Consider the following 22,760-nt stretch of genomic DNA (forward strand, 5'->3'; position numbering starts at 1 on the left):
GGAATGCAATTTCCAATCGGAAATGCGGAAATTACATTTTCCTGGATTCTGAATGAGCATCCCTAGACGAGACAAACCAAAACACAAAAGACCAGAGTCCTGCTTATATGAGTTTATAGAATAGACTGTTCAGACAGCACTGAGGGAACCTGTCGGCCCTGGTCAAATGCCCAGTTTTGCCCCTATGGAAGGCCGTAAATCTACATCTGTGTGTCTCTGCTCATGCAAGATCATTCATCCGGCGCTATCGATAATTTCACTGATATTTTTGTTGACTAATAACTCTGTATCATGTACCACTGTTTATTACTCTAAACTGTAGGGAGAAGGAGCACTCAAAAACAATATTTCACGGTGTGCCAAGACCAGCTCCCTGGTAACGTTAGGGGCCAAAATCAAGAGGTCAGCACAACCAGTAGTATTAAAGCTCAATTACGTTTATTAATGCAAAACAAACACGGCCATAGCAGCGACAGACCGCTGTTTCTGACTTTTGTCTTTTTGCAAGCTGCATATAGTCTATATATGCAGCTTGAAGAAGGACGAAAGTCTGAAACAGCGGTCTGTCTTTGTTACGGTCATGTGTTTGGCGCAAATAAACGTAATTGAGCTTTAATACTACTGGTGGTACCGACCTCTTTCGATTTTGCTGTTTATTACTCTATTCAGCACCACAGAAGACATTAGCAGGGTATAGGTCTAGGAGTCAAGACAAAAGTGCAGAGAAGGCTTTGTGCTGTAGTTTATAAACAATGTGCAAGTTACATTTTCTCTTCCTTCTTATCAGAATGTACTGTATTTTGTGGACTATAAGACTCACCTTTTCTCCCCAAAAAGTGAGGCAAAAAAGTCACTGCGTCTTATAGTCCAAATGCAGGGAGTTCCTGACTTGTGAACGCCTGCCATTACGTACCTCCAACTCGCTGCAAAGTCGGGGACTTACTGTACTGTGCCCATGCAGAGGAGGACACTGGGACACAAAAGGGCATAGAGGAGGACACAAGGGGGGCACAAAGGTGCATAGAGGAGGACAGAGGCAGACATAGAGGGGACAGAGGAGGACACAAGGGAGACAGAGGAGGACACAAGAGGTACAAGGGGGCATAAGGTACAAAGGGGCATAATCCACAAGATGTCCCTGCATCATGGTTTAGTATATTTTTTCCCCCTGGTTTTTGTTCTGTAAACCTAGGTGCGTCTTATGGTCAGGAGTGTCTTATAGTCCGAAAAATACGGTAATATAGTCACACACAACTGTCATAAAAAATATTAATAAGAAGAAGAATGCAGCCAGTTGATTCAGAACATCTGATCTGCATACTTAAATTTTGGCAGAGGAGCAGCAAGCAGAATGAATCCATAATCGTATCTTTCTTAGTCCTTTCACTTCAGCTTTTCTTTTGAGTAGAGTATGTTGTATACTTTTTTTCAATATCTCTGACATTGTTTTCTAGATTTAAACTGACATTTGTGTTATTGTCTGACAGGGAAAGAATGGGTTCAGAGCTAATGATTGAGACAGCAAGAAATCCTAATTGTCCCAAGGTATGCATTTTATTTAAGTGAACAATACATTTATATTACAGTATATATACAACACTTTACTAATATATACTCGCTGAAAACCCATGTTGCCAGGTATTAATTTGGTTGTTGTTGGCTCAGCCCACTTTTTTAAACCTTGACACACAGTCACTCAGTGACCAAGTTAGTAAGGTTTGGTGTCACTGGCATCAACACTACATTTTACCATTGAAAATGTGTGATTTTATCCCATTGTGTTATTTTTTTAAATATTTAATAAGTGGAAGTTATCAGAGTGGGAACGGATCCCTTTGGTCATTTACTGTTAAGTCCTATTAGTATACAGGTGAAATTTCCAGTGCACACTGGTCATTTGTGTGCTGCTCATGCCTACTTTTGGTCACTATAATTTTTTTTAAGTAAATCCAAGAAAACGTGCATTTCCTAAAATGGTTCCAGCTGTAGGCCTGTACACACAGCTGTAATGGCACACGAAGTCTAACTGACTGTCCATTCCATATTCCTCACTATTATCTTATATGACCCAGAAAACTTGGGAACCCAGACAATATTTAATGAATCCAGGCCAAGGTTACAGGATCATTTGCAATCTCCAGTGCCACCCAGTGTTTTCCAGTTTAGGGGGTATCCTTAGTAAATTGGATCCATTGTTTCTGCTGCTTCAGCAGGGAAACAACTAATTTTGAATGTCCTTGATGGACAGAGCTAAGAATACAGCGTGCTGTACAACTGTAACTGAACTAGAAGGTATTGAAGACTTTGCTAAGTTAAATATGTAGCTGGATAGCCTTTGAATATTTAAAGGATTTACAGGGACGTTGCCTTTTAAGTGTACCTGTAGGGGAAAAAAGTGCCCCAAAGGGGCACTCGCCTCAATAGAGGGAAGACTCTGGATAATCCAGAGGCTTTCCCCATCGTCCTTCACTGTCCCAGTGCTGTATCACCCCGAAAGACCTTTGACTGCTTGCACAGTAGCATGGACTTGTTCAGGCTGGACTTTTCTGCCGAAAGCCCGAGCAGGTCTGTGCTACTGTGCATTTGCAAGCTATCTGTATCTGCGCAGTAGCATGGACCTGACTAGGCTCAGCTTCTTCCACTGAGACATGAGCAGGTCTGGGTTACTGCGCACGTGCAAGCCATCTGTACCTGCGCAGTAGCATAGACCTGATAAAGCTCAGCTTCCACTGAAGCCTGAGTAGGTCTGGGCTACTGCGCATGTGCAAGCCAACTGTACCTGCGCAGTAACATGGACCTGATTAGCTTTGGCTTCTTCTACTGAGGCATGAGCAGGTCTGGGCTACTGCGCACGTGCAAGCCATCTGTACCTGCGCAGTAGCATAGACCTGATAAAGCTCAGCTTCCACTAAAGCCTGAGTAGGTCTGGGCTAGTGCGCATGTGCAAGCCAACTGTACCTGCGCAGTAACATGGACCTGATTAGCTTTGGCTTCTTCTACTGAGGCATGAGCAGGTCTGGGCTACTGCGCACATGCAAGCCATCTGTACCTGCGCATTAGCATGGACCTGATAAGGCTCGGCTTCTTCCACTGAAGCTTGAGCAGGTCTGGGTTACTGCGCATGTGCAAGCCATCTTTACCTGCGCAGTAGCATGGACCTGATTAGGCTCGGCTTCCTTCACTGAAGCTCAAGCGGGTGTATGCTACTGTACAAACGGTGTGCATCCTGGCGTCCATGAGCTTCAGGGCTCTCAGCGCTGGAATGGCCTGTTGGAGGAGGACGCTGGAAGCCCTTAGAGGATCCAGAGGATTTCCTCTACTGAGGTAAGTATCACATTTTTAATTTGCAAACCTCATAGGTTTGCTTTAAGACGAGAACAAAATCGTCAACCATTGCTATTTAAAATATAGAAAACCTAGTTTTTTTTTTCCAGCACATTACCTTTAAAGTGCACATTATTTCAGCTGTTCCTGTTCTATGATTAATAACCTGCACATTTTGGTGTAGTGATTTCATTTAGCATCTAGCGGGAGCAAAGAATGTGGAAGTCTTCATCAGGAAACCTAATAAATTAATGAATCAATACTGTATGCTATTATTCAGTGTTTCCTCACTATTATGCAAGGTCTATTGGTGGCAAGAATGTAGGCTACTTCTGACATTCAGCATCAATCAAAAATGAATATGTGAGCATCATGTTCATATTGTCTTTTAGTAGTCTTGGAAGTGGAGCAGAGTCAGAGAAGGTAATCCTCTTCCTCTGTCACTGACTCCATAAACACATGCATTTTTAATGTATTAATAATGTTCAGCACTACAACCTGTCTGCCATTCTGATAGGTAGTTGTACATATTTAAAGAGGTAACCATGCCGTCTTTTTAGTAATACAGGCTACCTGGGGGCAGAGTACTTGTGATGAATAGCTTGTCAAAATATGCTTTTAATACTATGAGCCATATAATTTATTAAAACTGCAAGAGATTAATAAATATATATTTAAAGCAGATCTTTAGCTAAAGCTACTATAGCTGACTTTTTTCTTAAAAAAAAAAAAAAAAAAAAAGGTGCTACACCTTTTTATTTTTTCATACTGATCCTTTACATTTGTTGACTTCCTTACCTAGAACCAGTGTATACACCTGCTGTTCTGTTTTTTGGCATGTGGAATAATACCCACACAAACTTATGTAGAACATGTCAACTACATACAGTGTGTTGTGATCATGTTCAAATCAATGGACTCTAAAGCTGCAAGGCAACTATTAATAACCTGTTGGCCACTGCATAACCCTTTGTGTAACTTCCAGTGCCATCAACTTTGTGCTGCTACCTCCAGAGCCTCAATATGTCATATGTAGACTTTCAGTGTACCATTGTACAATGTTGCTGCCTTAAGAGCTACATTATGTCATTCTAATTCTCTGTGTCACATTATCCTATACTACTAATATGTTATAAAACACGTGAGCTTCCATTGATATTTCTGTGCCACCAGTGTCACATTATACTATGCTGGAACTACCAGCGCTCCATTATGTCATGCCTGGGCCTCCGATGTCTATTATGTTTGTAAATACCACTTCCTTCTCCTTCCCAGCCATATTATGTTATTCTTTTCCCCCCACTTTCCTTCAGTGTGAGGGAGTATAATAAGTGTATATAGTCGATTAAAACCATCAAGGAGTGTTTGAAAGGCATGAATACACAATTATGAAGTATGGCTAAGCAATATGTATGTGCCAAGGGGTACTTGGGATGATGTTACTCACAGCGGCCATCACTGTCATTAATAAAGGGGTATGTGCTGTGATAATGTTGAGAAACGTACCTGAATACTGGGCCAATTCTTTGTTCTGGTGCCTCAGCCAACATGCCTAGTATAAATATAACTAGTGCGCTCAGTTCTTAGACAAGCAAATCAGAGGCTCAGCATTTTTTTTCCTTTCTATAGAATAATGAAAATAAAAAATATGAATGGCTATTTCTGCTTAACAATTTCAATATAAAAGTTTTTTTGGAAAAGAAAGTTGTTTTCCAGTTTTGAAAAGCATCACTTACCCTTAAGTAGATCAATTATTCAGTTAACATAATACAACTGTGGGCTGGGGAGTTTATTCACTGCTATGTTCTGCTTTATCAAGTGATGATGTAATGCTGTTTGGCTTCTGTAAAACACAAAGGCCACTTTATAAAATGCTACATTGCAAAATAGTAATTCGATTGACGGAGGCAGCAGACGCACTGATTTTCTGAATGTCAGCCACGCTGCCTGTACAACTGGAAAAAAGTTCCTAATGAGTGTCGCCACTGTGCTTTAAATGATTCCGTGTTGAGTGAGTCTTACCCACAGGAAGTGCTGGATCATCATGTGAATTATAGTTTATAAGGCTCAGTAGAACATTCTGAATGCTTTGTTAGTTCTAACGGTCAGCAGTTTGCATAGCATGCTATTCAGTTAATGGATATCTAGTACTGTCTTACACAGCATAGGCATGCTAAACACACACACACACACAAACACACACGCAACATCTTTATATACAATCACGGAATGTACCATATATGCAAGTCACCTCATCACAACTGAGCCAATGGTTTTTCTCCCTTTTACGATGCAGGCTTGTACTTAACTCTACCTAAAGGGAACCTAAACTGAGAAGCATATGGATTGTTCCTTTTAACCACCCTGGCGGTATTGACGAGCTCAGCTCGTCCAGGAAAAACTTGCTGAAAGCGGTATTGACCAGCTGAGCTCGTCAATACCGCCAGGGAGATTTCTTGTTTCTCTGCCCCGACGGCTGCACTTTTCCCTCATCAGAAGGATTCCCCAGGATGGCTGGATGCCTGTCAGCACGCTGTGGGTAGCGATCTGTGCTACCCACAGCATACAGAACTAGCATCCAGCCACCCTGGGTATCCCTGTGCAGCCAGCGGGGCAGAGAATGTGCGGGGCTGTGCAGGGATTCCCCTTCTGTGCCGGCGGGTGGCTGGTGCAGGGATCCTCTCTGTGCTGGGGGGGGGGGGGATCCCCATACTGTGCATGTAGGGTGACCCTTTTGTGTGTGCGGGGGGGGGGGGGCAGTATCCCCTTCTATGGGGCTGGTCTTGGCCGGTCGGGGACACCCCCTTCTGTGCGGGGGGGGGGGGGGGAGGTGGGTGTTCCCTTCTATGCAAGCTGTGGGTGGCCTCTCCCTCCCCCTCTGTCCCCCGTGCCCCCCCAATATCCCGTGTCTCCCTCCTGTCAGAAGCCCTGCTTTATTCACCTGAGGGCTTTCTCCTGCGCCGGCCGCGATGGACACCCTCCTCCTCCATCGCCGAAGTCCCGGTCTGTGTAATTACAGTACGCGGCTTGGTGACGTCACTAAGCCGCCTACTGTAATTACAGAGAACACAAGACTTCTCGATGGAGGAGGAGGTGCGCCGCTTCCGCTGCAGGAGAAAGCCCTCAGGTGAGTAGATCAGGGCTTCTGACGGGGGAGACACGGGATTGGGGGGGGGGAACACGGGGGATCGGGAGGGAGGGGTGGGGGGAAGAGGAGGGAGAGGCCACCCACAGCCCGCATAGATGGGGACACCCACCTCCCCCCCACCACCACAGAAGGGGGTGTCCCCGACCGACCACAGCTAGCCCCCATAAGAGGGGATACCCGCCCCCCGCACACACAGAAGGGCCACCCGCACGCACAGTATGGGGATTCCCCCCCCTCCCACAGAGGGGATCCCCGCCGGCCACTACCAGCCAGCACAGAAGGGGAGCCCCCCCCCACAGAAGGGACACCCGGCCACAGTCAGGGGGCAATGGGGAGGGGGGCAGAGGCACCAGCAAACCTGGCTCCCTATACATATGACTCCCTAGACCTGGCTGCACATCTGTCTCCTATACACCTGGCTGCACATCTGTCTCCTATACACCTGGCAAACATCTTGCTCCCTAAATACCTGGCTGCACATCTTGCTAACTATACCTGGCTGTACATCTGCCTAATACATCTGGTTCTTATACTCACCATTGGCATGCTGATCCCTCGTCGCGTACCTCTGATAGCTTCCCCAGTGCCTTCTTCCATGTCCCTTGGCGGATTTTGCTTCTCCCTCGGCGATCACATGTCCCCCGTTGATCGGCGTTGATGGCACCAGTGTCACACAGCATCATCAAAATCTCGCAGCAAACCCTTTTTTTTTTTTAATTGAATTCAATACAATAACCCGTATTGAATTCAATATAAAAAAAATGATTGCAAAAAAAAAATTGGTTGAAAATTATTGGAAATTAATTGAACCACTTTTTGCACGGAAATCCTGGGGAAATAGAACGCCAGGGTGGCTACAATAATACCACTTTCCCGCTGATCCTATGTCTCTGATGCGTTCAGTCACAACCCCTGAACAAGCAAGCATACAGATCAGGTGCTCTGACTGAAGTCAAACTGGATTAGCTGCATACTTGTTTCAGGTCTGTGATTCAGCCACTACTGCAGCCAAAGAGATCAGCAGGACGGCCAGGCAACTGGTATTGTTTAAAAGGTAACATCCATATCACTCTCAGTTTAGGTTCCCTTTAACTTCCCTGAAAAGCTCAAAAGTAGGCAGAAGCAGCTGTCATTGTATAAGTTCCTTGTTAAAGCCACACAAAAAAGGTTGGGCGAGCTAACAGATAGCAATGATTTTGTAAGGGCCTGAGCCCACTAAGGGCTTGTTTTCATTTGCAATGTAGGTAGGTGTGCATCAGCGCGGCTCTGCGTTGCACGTGATTCCCCCAGAGGTGGTGCTTGAGATCCCATTAATTTATTATGCATGGGATATCGGCGCAAACATGACAAAATGCGTGCAACTATGCAATATGATGGATTGGAAACATCAAGACAGTGCAGTTATGCACTCTGATGTCCCTGCGATCACGTTTCCAAAAGCTCGGCTTAAATTGCGCTAATGGAAACGAGCCCTAATGCAGTTGTGTCCGCTTCTGTCTGCTATTCAGTATCTGTAACATTGATGGGTACTTATCCGTTAGTCAGGCGCATCCGGCAGGTGGCGCTAATTACTATTCCCCCTCCAGGCCGCCATGGATAGTAGGGAAAGATGCAACTCTGGTGGAGTTTTGCCGCCACCTGCCGGATGCACCCGGCTAACGGATAAGTACCCACGGATGTGTAACTGAAAAGTAAACACAACTGCGTCAGTGGGCACAGGCCCTTAGTTATAGTGATTTTTTTTTTTTTTTTTTTTTTTTTTACTTTATATAGTACTTTATATAGTACTTTATATTAAATATATTTCTGTAAATTCTTTTGGATTGTGGAACAAATCCTCTGAGTTTCCATTTATCCTTACGGGGAAATTCACTTTGATATGAGTGCTTTGGATTACAAGTGTGTTTCTGGAACAAATTATGCTCACAAACCAAAGTCCCACGGTATATAATTTGTTTTATTTTTATTTTTTTTATACATTTTTTTTTTCAACTAGAGCAATAACTGGTCTTGTCTAATGTGCTTGGATTTGGCTTTTCATCCAACTTTACGCCATTATTAATTTACAAGCCTCAGGCAATCTCTCTTTTAGACATTTATACTTTATATATAATGTAGAGATAACCTTTTTGTAATTTTGTGCTATCGGTGTCCTCATAAACTTTGTTTCACTGTCTTCTAGGTTGCGGCTGTGAGCACCATAGTTAATAGAGGATTACCTCTCAAAGCGTATGTGTTCAGGAATTACAACCATTTTCCAGGTGTAAAATCTCATTATTTAGGAGGATGTCAGAATTATCTGTGGCAGGCAATTAGAGCCTCTTCTGCAGCACCTGGGTACTTTCAGGAGTATTTACTTGGAAATGACCTGCATCAAGTAAGTGTGGCTTCTGATTACCCATTGTCTTCTCTTTGTAATGCATAGAATAAGCTATTCCTCCCATAGCATGATGGAGTATTGCGTGTGTGCAACATTTATTAGAACATCATCACAGAGTACAGCTTTGTAAATGCGCCTGAAGGCTGTTGGATAATCATGTCCAATACTTCCCCCTACTTCACTTCGTTATTCCTCTCTAGTCTATGTTTGACCTGATCCCATTAAAACAAAAAAATAAATCTGTATTGGAATGATTTGGTTTCAGACTGACAGTCCTGACACTAATAAAAACTATTACTGTGAGCAGAATATTGTGCCTTCTGGCATCAGTTGCCAAGCTTTACAAATACAGTAGAACAATGTTACCCTTCATATAGCAAAGCCTGTTCTTCATTGTGTGCATGGGGATAGTCCCTGCTACCTAGCACCAGCACACAGGTAATGTATGTTTTGTGCTGTTAGTGTGCTTATACTACTCAGTATTAACACAATTTATTTTTCATAACTATGTCTTGTGAGTTTACTTCTCTCTGTTGCATCTTTATCTTTACAGTCATGTATATGTATATGTTTACAGTCATGCTATAGTTTCTTAGTTTTTTTGTTTTTTTTTTAATTTGCTGGTCCTTTACATCCCAACATCACCACTCTTTCAGGGTCTAGCTGGGATCAGACAGTACCCAGCATAAAGGGTAGTGCTTGGTGACCCCATGAAAGCATCCATAAACTGGTCCTGGAACTGATCTGAGGTTACAAGGTCCAAGCATAACCATATCACCACTCTTATGCTGCCCATACCCGGTACAATTTTTTTCCATCCAATCTTACCATTTCTATGTAATATAGGGGAACTGCCTAAATGATCCTTTGAGTATATTCACTTAATTTACCCTTATACTACATTGAAATGGTAAGATTGGATGAACAAAATTATACCATGTATGGCAGGACTTGAACAGGCCTTCCACCCATTTTATCCAGTCTTATTGTAAGCAGTACTGGAGGTTCATTTGCAGAATGGCCAGAAAGACAATTGTTGAGCTAACTCGCATTAGTCTTTACAACCAAAGGACATTTTGTTGCCACATGTCTCCATGATAAACATCGCCAGGATTGAATTTGGATACTGGAGTCTGGCAAGGAAATTTCCAAAGGCTTAGTTTACAGCTTTGACTACTGCAGTGTTTTTTAGGGTCATTGCTAGAGTCTAGCCTTGTTTGTTTCTTGCCAGATACTTCTGGTAAATATAACTTTGAAGCTGCACTCCACAGAACTGTTGCTCCTGCCAGGAATCTGGCAGCTGCCAAGTACCATTAAGTCCTCTCAACCACTGGATCTGTTGAGTTCACACCTATGTCTTCCCTGTCTAACTACAGAATACTAAGTTGGTTTTCCCCCATTTTTCCAACCAAATACTGTGGCCTCCCTGTCACAAGACCTATACAGACCATGCTGTTGAATTGTCGGTCATTTACCTAAGAGAACTCCACTTCTGGCATCTCTAATAAAGTCAGTCAGACTTGCATGTCTTCATTGCAGAGCAGTGTAAAACAATGCAGGGTAATTGCTGCTTGATTCCAATGTATTCATTTACATTGCCTTAATGAATTAAGTCTGTTAAACTTTATTTATGGAAGTAAACACACAGTGTTAAATAAAGGGAAACTGCTTAGCAACGTATCGTGTCTGTCTGCTATTCTGACTATTTACAACACTCTGTGCATTGGTATTTTATGGGAAGACAAGACTGCTTCCAAAATATTTCACATTTTTATACATAGAAGATCTCATGCTTGATAACTTAATGCTGAAGCACTTAGTCATGTAAGGGACCTAAAGGTTTATGCAATACTTTTTGGATTTACAAATATCTTTAAGTACAACACAACCATTTTCAAGTATTACAGGTGCTCAAAGCAAATTATAGTCCAAATAGCGATAGAAGGGAAAGCAAATGAGCAAAATGGGAAATCAGATTTCCTAAGGCCCCCTTCACACTGGTGCGTTTTCATTGCGTTGCGTTACCGCATGTTAATGCTCGGCAATCAAAGTCTATGGGACCTTTTATACCTGACCAGTGTGATGGGATGAGCTGAAAGTGACCATTTTGCAGGGGCCTGCGCTCAGCGACGGGGCACATCAGAGCAGGGAGGGAAGTCTCAGTAGGAACCTGAGTATTCCCTCTCTTTAGGCAAGTATCACTAAATAGTGGGCTTGTGTTAGAATAGGGTTAGGCTTAGTGATAAATATTGGAGGATTTTGAGGCTAGGGCGGAAGTATGTTAAGGTTAGGCATCAGTTGGGGGGTCATTTAGGGTTAGGCATCGGCAGAGAAAAGGGCTAATGTGAGAACAGGATAAGATTTAGGAATAGTAAAATATCAGTAAAATTTACTGATGTTCTACTATCGGAATAACCACTGCCCAATAGTAGAGTATTGGTCACTTTACTGATATTCAACTATCTGTTAGCTCCCAAATTATCACGGCACCCTTTTTACTTGTACGCATAGTGCCAACAAGATAAAGGGTTTTTGTTTTTAATAAAACAAGATGTGAAGAATTCTTTAGTTTGTACTATTGGAATTAAAATTTGATGAAATAAATATTTAAGGGGCACCTGTAAGTAATGGAAGGACATTATTCTGAGTGTCTGTAAATGAGGGAAGCAAACTCAGAGAATATAAAGCAATGCAAAGCATGTCTTTTGAAACACTGTGAAATGGTTACTATGGAGTCAGCAGACCTTGCTCCCAAATATCACAGCTGTATGTGCCAAGTCATATATCTCACTGTGCATACTGCATTCTGATGCACATTGCTTTGTATTCTACTGCACTGTACATTCTGAGGGGAACAAAAGAGCAGTATACTGATGAATTTCATATGCATTCAACAGCACATTTATTGCAAAAATCTGTATAGGCAGTATAAGCCAGAAATATTTGAGTGGTGGAGCCAACATAACACTGTAGAATTGTTGCTGTCCTAAAGGATGCTATTTTTTAATTATACAGTATATTTGTTTAATATTAAATGTGAATTCATCAAAACACTGTTTGTTTCAGTTTTGTAATTGCCAACAATGATTAAATGCTTTTTATATATACTGTACTGTCAAAATTATTCTGAGTATTTTCTTGCTTGCTGGTGGCTTATTTAGAAGATGTGAAAATACCAAATAGGTGAAAACTTAAACTGAATAAGGACCCTTGGCCCATATGCAATTACGTTTTTCTCCTAGGTTTTCTTCTAGGTGATATTTTCACAACCTACCAATAAAATGCCTTTATAACCACCAGAAAGCAAGACAATAGTCAACATTTTGATTGTACTTTTTACCTACTTTTAAAGAGAAGATGAAAAATGATCTAGAGGAAAACTCAGGAGCAAAAAGTGAATTGCATGTGGGCCAGGGCCCGTCTCTTCTTATAAATGACAAAACCTCACAAACCCTCAGCACTATACAGTATATAAAAAGCATTTAATCATTGTTGGCAATTACAAAACTGAAACAAACAGTGTTTTGATGAATTCAAGTTTAATATTAAACAAATATACTGTATAATTAAAAAATAGCATCCTTTAGGACAGCAACAATTCTACAGTGTTATGTTGGCTCCACCATTAAAATATTTCTGACTTATACTGCCTATACACATTTTTGCAATAAATTTGCTGTTTAATGCATATGAAATTCGCTAACAAACGACATAGGGACTGTAGGTTCGTTCTTAACCTGAAACTGTTCTTAAGTCGGAACATTGTGTCATCTCTGTCCCCTGTACCTCCTATGTGCCCCCCCTGTGCCTCCAGTGTCCCCTTCTGTGTCACCTCTGCCCTTTGTACCTGTTTATACAAGTTTAAAAGCCATTTTTTCTTTGATTTCTTTTTAAAATAGATTTTCTCAAAAACTGCAAGTCCACTTTGAAAATTTTTTTTTTTTACTTGTTCCCATGGAAACACAGAATCCATGTCGTTAGTATCGGCGGGTCGTTCGTAAGTCTTGGGACTACCTGTACTTATGTTTTTAGTATTGTTGTATCTTTTATATACTCTCGTATAAGCCTAATTGTTCAATTTTTCAGCACAAAAAATGTGCTAAAAAGTCTCCCCCCCCCCCTAAAACTTTTCTGTGTGCTGATGGAGACTTTACTAATGTTAAGCTCATCTGAAGAATGGCTGGTTTCTGCTATCCAGACAAATGACAGCACCATTTTTGGCCCTTGAGAGGTTTACTGGTTTATGGATAGTGGAAGGTGAGTGTAGAGCTCAGCCTGAAGGCAATACCTCTGTGCTTACACTGCATAGACACCCCCCCTCCCCCCCCCCCCCCCCCCTGCGGTGTAGGATGAATAGCCAAGGTACGCCCAGATTCACTTTTTTTCCTGAGTTTTCTACTAAGTTATATTTTCACACCTTTTTTAACACACATAATTTGGATAGTACTTTTTCACCAACTTGTAGGTATTTTTTCCATTGTAAAATGCTTTGAAGTTATTAAAGAGAATATGAAAATGATTTCTATAAACGTTAAGTACCGTATATACTCGCATACAAGCCGAATTTTTGACCCCCAAAAAGGGGGTCAAAAGTTGGGGGGTCGGCTTGTATGCGAGTCTGGTGCTGGTGATGGTGGTCCGAGCCCCCCGCACTGTCAAAACCGATCCCGCCCCCCCCCCCCCCCGCGGCTGCCGCTACCGCTGCAATTACCTGCCTGGCGCCGCTTCTTCTATTCCCCTCCTGTCCGGCTCCGTAAATCACTGCAGCGCTCTTCACGGCGGCTGCAGTAGAGAGAGAGAGCGGTTCCCAAAGCAACCGCCGCTACAGGAAGCCACGCTCTTCGCTGCTTCCTGTCTGATCACAGCAGCCACCGTGAAGAGTGCTGCTGTCCTACGGAGCCAGAGAGGAGGGGAATAGAAGAAGCGGCGCCTGCTAAGATAAAAGCAGCGGCGGCCGCGGGGGAGAGGGGAGGCGGGGGGGCACTGGGGCACTATCCTAGCGATACTGGGGCACTATACTAGCGATACTGGGGCACTATACTAGCGATACTGGGGCACTATACTAGCTATATTGGGGCACTATACTAGCTATAATGGGCACTATACTAGCTACACTGGGCACTATACTAGCTATAATTGGCACTATACTAGCTATACTGGGGCACTATACTAGCTGCACTGGGCACTATACTAGCTATAATGGGCACTATACTAGCTATAATGGGCACTATACTAGCTATAATGGGCACTATACTAGCTATAATGGGCACTATACTAGCTATACTGGGGCACTATACTAGCTACACTGGGCACTATACTAGCTATAATGGACACTATACTAGCTATACTGGGGCACTATACTAGCTATACTGGGGCACTATACTAGCTATACTGGGCACTATACTAGCTATACTGGGGCACTATACTAGCTGCACTGGGCACTATACTAGCTATAATGGGCACTATACTAGCTATTATGGGCACTATACTAGCTACAATGGGCACTATACTAGCTATACTGGGGCACTATACTAGCTACACTGGGCACTATACTAGCTATAATGGACACTATACTAGCTATACTGGGCACTATACTAGCTATACTGGGCACTATACTAGCGATACTGGGACACTCTAGGGGAATAAGGCGGCCAGCATTTCCTACCCCCGGCTTATATGGGGGTCAATCATTTTTTACTGGTTTGTTAAGTAAAAGTGGGGGGGTCGGCTTATATGCGGGTCGGCTTATATGCGAGTATATACGGTACATATGGGCCATTGAATTACCCGCTCTTAAAAAATGCAAACATTTGTTACAGGATGCAACGCAGCCCATTTTTTAGCTGAATGTAACTAAACGCTATCAGGTCAGAGCCAGGTAAAGCAGGGATTTAGTTTATGTAATAGAGCCCTGTGCCAGACTGAAAATAACCTGCATGGTACATGTTTGGTGCATATATTCACGTGATAACTGAATATAGAAATGAATGCTGCTGCATATTCACATGATAACTGAATATAGAAATGAATGCTTCTGCATATTCACGTGATAACGGAATATAGAAATGAATGCTGCTGCATTAGGTCTCATGTTGGCATAAAGCTCCCAAATTACATAAGTGCTTATGATGGCACCCATTTACCAGGGTGCCTCTGGCGCCCTCTTTACCTGTTTTGAGCATATAGTACATCGAAAGTATGCTTCACTACCACTTAAAATGCGCACGTTGTCCTGTAAATGCAATGTATGCTGCAAGTTAGGCTACTTGCAGACCAAGACGTTGCATTAGGTGCCACATTAAGGTCGCATAACGTGCACCTAACGCATCGTATGGTGCTGCAAGAGAGGACGGTAGAGTGAGCCGCGTTAGGCGGCTCTATCCCTATAAGGTCTCCCAGAGTGGCGCTGATTGGCCGGCGGGACCACGTGATGCGGAGCGAGACACTCCGCATCACGTGGTCCCGCCGGCCAATCAGTGGCCGCCAGTGCAGTGAATATTAAGTAGCCATGTGCGCGGCTACTGTAGCTGGCTCTCCACTTGTGTTACATTGCGGTGCGTTGGGGGAGCGTTACGCCTGTAACGTCCCTGTGTGGAAGCAGCCTTACTCCAACAAAACTCACCACACCCAATGTGAACGTACCATAGAAATAAAATGTAATTGTTTGGGATGTGATTATATTGTCCACTATGACAGAATTCAATAGATGCAGTAAAAAGGACAATTAATTGATGGCTAACACAGCGTAATAATGCTGCTTAATGAATAATGCAATTTCAAGCCACAGTGGTGTGAACAAGGTCCAAGCATGAGTTTAGATTATGCATGATGAATGAACTTTTAGGTCAGAAGCTAAAGCATTAACAAACTGTAGGGAAAATGAGCATACAGCAGCATAAATACCACCATTAGCTGTATAGGAAAGGAGTAGACTTGCTGCAAGTGGTTTCCTGTGTATGTTGAACACTATTTACTAGTTTATTAGCCACTTCATGTAAGATGTGTCTCATATAATATGGCTGAGCTGTTGGTTACCTTATTACCTGTTTTAGCATGCTCATTGTTTCTAGCAGTAATGAAGTATTTCTAGTCATGTAGTGTAGTTAGTTGACATTGTCTTGACTGTCCACTTAAATAGGAATGCTATTTCCTGGAAAAGCTTTTCCGCTATTTGGCAGGTTAATGTATAAGCAAACCATTCCAGTCATCCTCATGCTTCTTATCATTGATTGCTCAATATCCTCCACATCAAAATATCCAATATGGGTGTACAAATATATGCTGTGATGAAAGCTTCCCTGTTATGACAGAGCTCTCCACACTGGGAGATTATTACAATTTTCAGTGTGATTATGGCATTCTACTGGCTTGACAAAAAATTAAAAACAAAAATTCAGAACAAACACAAAAGTTGTGGTTTATTGAACATCCACTTTCTTTTGCAAATACCTTTTATCATAATTGCCGGATACCACCCAGGTATCCTTGCATCCTTAAGTCTCCTCAGCAGCTTCTGAACTGTCTACTAGAGGTCCAGGCCCATTGTGGTCTCATGACAGTGAGCCTGGAAGCTGCTGGGGAGATAGGAGGATGCAAGCTGAAGTGAGGACAGGTAGCTATGCTTTCACAGGCATGTATCCAACACACTCTTTACGCGGGGCGCTAGGGTAGCTCATTAGGGTCCACTTATTGGCCGGTCACGGCAGTGTGTGTGTGTGTGTGTGTGTGTGTGTGTGTGTGTGTGTGTGTGTGTGTGTGTGTGTGTGTGTGTGTGTGTGTGTGTATGTGTGTTGGTATGTGTGTATCTAGAGCTCTGGCAGGCCATATATTTTTCCACTTAAAGCTGCCTCTCTTACGCATTTGAAAACATTGCGGGAAGGCATGTGTGAGGTGCCCTATACAGTAATGACAACTAATGCTAACAAATGACAGTACTTATTAAGACTTAAGTTAAGCCCCAACATTTTTACCACTGTAGTGTGTGTGTGTGTGACTTATCCTCAGATTATTCTATCTGTGGTAATAAACAGTATATATCTGTTCTTTGTTTAGACAGTCCATGCTGTTGTGAAACATTTGATGCTTTATACAGAAAACAGAATCTACAGTGGTTTGGAGTTATTACATAAATTTGGTCTATTATTTATTCCATTCATTAGTATTGCACTTATTTTGAGAAAATTCAAGTTTCTAGGTATCTATCCAAGCCTTTGAAAACTTGAAGATATTTTTTTCTTTGGCCCAATTTAACATCCCTTATGCATCCATCTGTGCTGTAGTAAAGGGATCCCTCTCTGTATGAATCACCAGTTAATAATTCATGATGATCTCTCAAGGTTCTCTTCAAAAGAAATAAGGGAGGGGGGCTGGTTTATGTGGGAGAATTTCAAAGGGTGACATTAATACACTGAAAATGCTCGTAGTCACAGATCATTTGAGAATGGTGTGAATTCTAATGCCTAACTACAGTAATTGCATCCGGCGGGAAAAAAAGAAGATACATTAAACTGAGTCTGTGATGCTATTAGCATCCCTTGTCCAGGTACACATACCTGATTCTCACTCTATAATTAAAAAGCTCAGAGCTCATGAGGACAGTACGGTAACAATGGCAAACTGGAGCAAATGAAGTCTAGAGAAAAGTGGAGCAGTTGCCCAAAGCAGCCAGTCCTATTCCTAGATTCAATTTCTCAGTGAATAAATAACAGCTGGCTTGTGTTTGTGGGAAACCGTGCCATTTGTAGATTTGCTTGCTCCAGTTTTTAGTTCTCAGCTCTTGTGTGCAGTGCAGTGTCTCAGCAATGAGGGAGAACATTATTCATCTGTTTGTCTGGCTGCTGTAAGGTGAATTCCCGTAGGTTGTTTAGTTTATGCAGTCATCACATTATTTTTTGTGCTGCTTCATGCCATACAATTGTTTGAGCTTCTATTTTCACAAACTTTGCTTATTACAGCTTTTGTTGCTTTCATAATATTTTATCTTAAAAATGATTTAGGTATAGAACAAAGCTAGTGTTTTGTCTTTCCCTTTCTATGTTTAGTGTTCTTATCATTTAGCATGATTGTTGTAGTAACTTTAGTATCTCTAAATAGCAGCTGTAGTATAACACGTAGGTTTTGTTGTATGAGCAGCATATTGGCTGAAGTTGTTGGCACTCTTGTTCACGCACATCCCGAAATATACAGTATCTTAATCAGGGGTCTCAAACTCAATTTACCTGGGGGGCCGCAGGAGGCAAAGTCAGGATGAGGCTGGGCCGCATAAGGAATTTCACAATCGCGGCGCATCGCCGCCTCTGCCTGCCCCTCTAACTCTTCCTTCACAAGAGGGGCGGGGAGAGGCGGCGATCCGTGCGGTGATTGACATCAGGAGGGGCAGAGCTTAAGCTCAAAGCTCTGCCCCTTCCAGGAAATGCCGGCGGATTGCCCCCTGGGCGATTTGGGGGCTCTGCAGCCCTTGTTTAGCGGCGGGGATGCGGCAAATTACTTGTGAGTACTGAAGCGAACTATAAGGAAGCTTTTGCCAGTGAGGGCCACAAAATATTGTATCGAGGGCCGCAAATGGCCCGCGGGCCGCGAGTTTAAGACCCCTGATCTTAATAGTCTAAACAGGAACTCTAGGATGTCTCAAAGAGGACTTGTCAGGCACAAAATCAAATTCCATTTACCCACTGCTCTGTGTTCACTATGCAGACTAGAACCTCACCATGCATTGCAAACACTCCACTCTAATTAGAAATGTTTCTACTGTAATAAATCTCATCTATCAGCCTGCCTCTATTTGGTGCATTGCAGATGAGAAGGAAGCTTGTCATGACCCCTCCCACATTCCTGCTCCTCACTGAGTGGCTGAGGGCAGTTCATTGTGACATGATGCTTAAACCTGAATTTGCTGTGCTCACCTGTTTACAAAGCAAGCTAGCTAGAGCATATTCTAGGAGAAAAAAGGAGTGAGGCCCAGTGAACACCAAAAACCGCTAGCAGATCTGCAAAACACTAGAGGTTTTTGAAGCAGATTTTCAGAGCGATTGTGGGCATGTTTAGAGAGGTTTTCTAAACATGCCTAGCATTTTTTGGAGTGTTTGTGTAGCAGATTTCATATATTGTTACAGTAAAGCTGTTATTGAACAGCTTCTGTAACAAAAACGCCTGGAAAATCGCTCTGATCTAAATTTTTTCAGAGCACTTTTCCACTTTCCTATAGGCGTGTACCATCCACTGTTTAACGTTCCTTCCTACTCAGTATTGTCTCACTATCCTATACTTTACATTGAGGCAGAAACGCATCTGCAAACCGCAAAAATGCTGCGGGAGCCACGTTTGCGGTTTGCTAAAAACCTCAAACCGCTGGTGTGCACCATCCCATTGAGATACATTAGCCAAGCGGTTTCACAGGCAGCAGCGGTTTTGAAAACTCTATCAAAAACGCTTGGTGTGCACCAGCCCTAAGGGTGGAACTTACATCAGTATTTGCTTCAGTCAGGGGGAACCAAAATGAAAGATGCCTTCAACAGAATTCTCTTTATTTACCATATAAAATTAACTGAAATCAAAACATGGACAGTACAATACATCTGTTATGTAAGTAGATTAGTAGTTATCTACTTATATATATATATATATATATATATGTTTTTGTTCCTGGCATAGTATGGCTGATCCTGCTGCTTTAACTAAAAGTATTCATAGTAAAAGCCTTCTAGGTCATATTTTTTAGACATTTCCTGCATTGCTTAAAATCTTTTTGGAAAGATTGTTAGAAGTCAGACTGGCCGATGACAAGGAAGCTTGTCATCTCCCCTCCCACATCCCTGCTCCTCACTGATTGATTGAGGGCAGTTCAGTGTGACACAAGGCTTACATCTGATCTTGCTGTGCTCACATGTTTACAACGCTATCTAGCTATGATTCTAGGCGAAAAAAGTAAGGGAAGAAATGACATCAGTATTGGCTTCAGTCAGAGGGAATCAAGATGGCAAATGCTTGGAAGATAATTCTCTTTATTTACTATATAAAATTCACAGAAATCAAAATTTGGACAGTATAATAAATCTGTTCTGTAAGCAGAGCATGTCGTTAAGTTATCTACACTTATGTGTTATTTTTTTATCCTGGCATAGTATGGCTGACCCTGCTGCTTTAATATGATAGAGCTGGAAACTGCCATCATCTCTGTTTCTTCACGGATTTTAATATCTCTGTTCTTTGTTACAGGATGGAGGACTGCATATTAACAACCCATGTGCATTGGCAATTCATGAATGTAAACGTTTGTGGCCCGGTGTGGATTTCCAGTGTGTAATCTCACTAGGAACGGGTCGTTATGAAGGTATAGGCAAGAGCACAGCAACCCACACAAGTCTGAAAGCTAAAATAACCAATGTGATCAGCAGCGCTACTGATACAGAAGGTGAGCATTAATTCCATTATCTATTCTTCACCACTTTCTAGCATATACAGTCTGCTTGCAACTATATTCCCAGTCTTGGCACACCTATTTACCCCTTTCCTACCCACTTACTTTACCTGTGTCCCTTTGTCCCCGAACCCCCACACATTTTTACTCCCTTCTGTCCTCCAACCACAACCTTCTGCTGCCCTGTCCTTGCCATCTTCCTACACTTGTGCCCATGTGCTTTTCTTCTCTTCCAGTCTTTTTCCTGTCTCCTTACCCCACTCTCATACAATGCTTTCTCAGTGGTGAGTGGGGCCCATAGTAATCTTCACCTCAGTCTTAAAGTGATCACCAGCCAGACTGAAATTAGCAGACCTAGCAATTCCAGGAAAGGTTGACTAGCAGGTTCAGCCCACTTCATCTGGCTGCTGCTTTGCAAGTGAAGGGTGCTATGTAGACTCCTAGTTGAATGGAGGATTACTGTAATATGGGAATACTCTCTTCTTAGAAACTCCAGCCCCTGTAAATGTGCTGGATTCTCAGGTAGATGAGTTAAGTAGCTTTGATAAGTCACACTGAGCACCTGTTCACTCCTGCCCTGTACTGTGTATCTCACTGTACAAATTAACATTTAAATTTAATAATTAGCCCCGTGCTGAATACTGCCAGCTGAATTCCAGCACATACTGCTTGGATTTTTGTCCTGTGATATTAAAGAACATTGGTTCTTTACTGAGGTTCAAGTTAATTTTTCCAGACGCCAGTGATAATTGATTTGTGACAGTGAATCAAAGTGGAATACACTCAACTCTATCCTTTCATATGGAAAAAAATTAGAACATGTATCAGATTGTCTATTTACTCTTTGAGAAAATTTGCCCTAACTTGCATATATTACATTTCTTTATACAAGTTGTTTTTTTATACCGCACCTTCATGAGAGTTTCGCTAATACTTCCTGTTCTTTGACTCTGCGTAGAGTAGAGGCCTGCGCTGGTCCAATTTTTCATACCCGATACCCGCACCCGACCTGCAACCCGCTTTCAGGTGAATTTGATACCCGCAGCCCCGCTACCTGCACGCGACCCGCAGCCCGGCTACCCGACCAGCAACCCGCTTTTTCCATTTTCTTCTAAAGTGCACATTTAAAGCAACATTGGGGAGTTGTAAAGTAAATAAAAACCCTTTTTTTATACACAAACCAAAGCCAAAGAAGTGTTTTAAAGCCTTTTTTTTTTTTTTTAATTTTTTTTTTTTTACTCTTATTAAAATCAATAAAAACCGAGAAGTAACAGTCCTGCTCAAACAACAAATAGTAGAGCAGAGCACCCATATCCCTGTCCCTGTATGCTGTAGGCTGCTCCTCATCTACACTACATCTACTGGAAGTGTCCCTCCCCGCTGGCCACTGCAATGCACACTGGGAGACGTTGTACATTAATGTAATTACAGGAGATGTAGGCACATTAATGTACTATATGTCCCAGCATGCATTGTGGTGGCCAGGGTGACCCTTCCACTGCTGCAGCTATGAGTTGCAAGGCATAGACACTGCGTCCAGTCTCATGTAAATAATTTTCAGATTTAAGGGTGTATATACACACACAATCTTGATCCTCCCTGTAGTATGAGAGCCAATCAAAATTGTGTGCATGTGTGTGTATGCACCCAAAGTGCAATTTCCGTATTTTTCGCCGTATAAGACGCTCCGGCATATAAGACGCACCCAGATTTAGAAGGCAAAAATCAGGAAAAAACTAAACCTTGGTGCGTCTATGATGCAGGGGCGTCTTATGGATTTTTCACCCCCCAGTTACTCTACATACTATTACACTGACCACATAAGGGGACAGTGTAATGATTGCCTATTCCCATGTTGCCTGCCTGTGTTCCCCTATGTGGTCAGTGTAGGGATTGGCTGTTCCTGTGTCCCCCTGTGCCTGCTGTTTCCCCCTGTGCCTGTCATGTCCTCCTGTGCCAACCATGCCCTTCTGTGCCAACCATGTTCCCCTCTGGCAGCCATGTCCCCCTGTCAGTCTCCTCTAGTGTTGAGCGAACAGTGTTCGCCACTGTTCGGGTTCTGCAGAACATCACCCTGTTCGGGTGATGTTCGAGTTCGGCCGAACACCTGATGGTGTTCGGCCAAACTGTTCGGCCATATGGCCGAACTAAGAGCGCATGGCCGAACGTTACCCGAACGTTCGGCTAGCGCTGTGATTGGCCGAACGGGTCACGTGGTTCGGACCCGAACGCGCTCTGATTGGCCGAACGGGTCACGTGGTTCGGGTAAATAAATACCCGATCCACGTCATTTCTCCGCCATTTGTCTGTGGGTTTAGCTTTGGGTAGGCAGGCAGGGTAGTTCTCTCTCCAGCCAGGCTAGCCAGGGTCCCCCGGTCATTGTGTCGCTGCTGGGAATAGTAGTACACCGCTCACCCACACTATATAGCATTGTGTTTACTGCCACTCTGTGTGTCTGCTGGGAACAGTAGTACACCGCTCACCCTGTATAG

The 22,760-nt window shown here is 42.9% G+C and overlaps 1 protein-coding gene across 1 annotated transcript in view; it reads left to right on the plus strand.

Annotated features, from left to right (window-relative positions):
• Window positions 1-22,760, plus strand: part of PNPLA8 (patatin like phospholipase domain containing 8) — an 80,567-nt gene that overhangs the window by 41,903 nt on the left and 15,904 nt on the right. Inside the window, exons 6-8 of the mRNA XM_068276520.1 lie at window positions 1,488-1,545; window positions 8,655-8,849; window positions 20,067-20,262. Coding sequence (XP_068132621.1) covers window positions 1,488-1,545; window positions 8,655-8,849; window positions 20,067-20,262 — 449 coding nt within the window. The remainder of the gene's footprint in view (window positions 1-1,487; window positions 1,546-8,654; window positions 8,850-20,066; window positions 20,263-22,760) is intronic.

Source organism: Hyperolius riggenbachi, chromosome 3, assembly GCF_040937935.1.
Source record: "Hyperolius riggenbachi isolate aHypRig1 chromosome 3, aHypRig1.pri, whole genome shotgun sequence".
Taxonomy (NCBI): Eukaryota; Metazoa; Chordata; class Amphibia; order Anura; family Hyperoliidae; genus Hyperolius; species Hyperolius riggenbachi.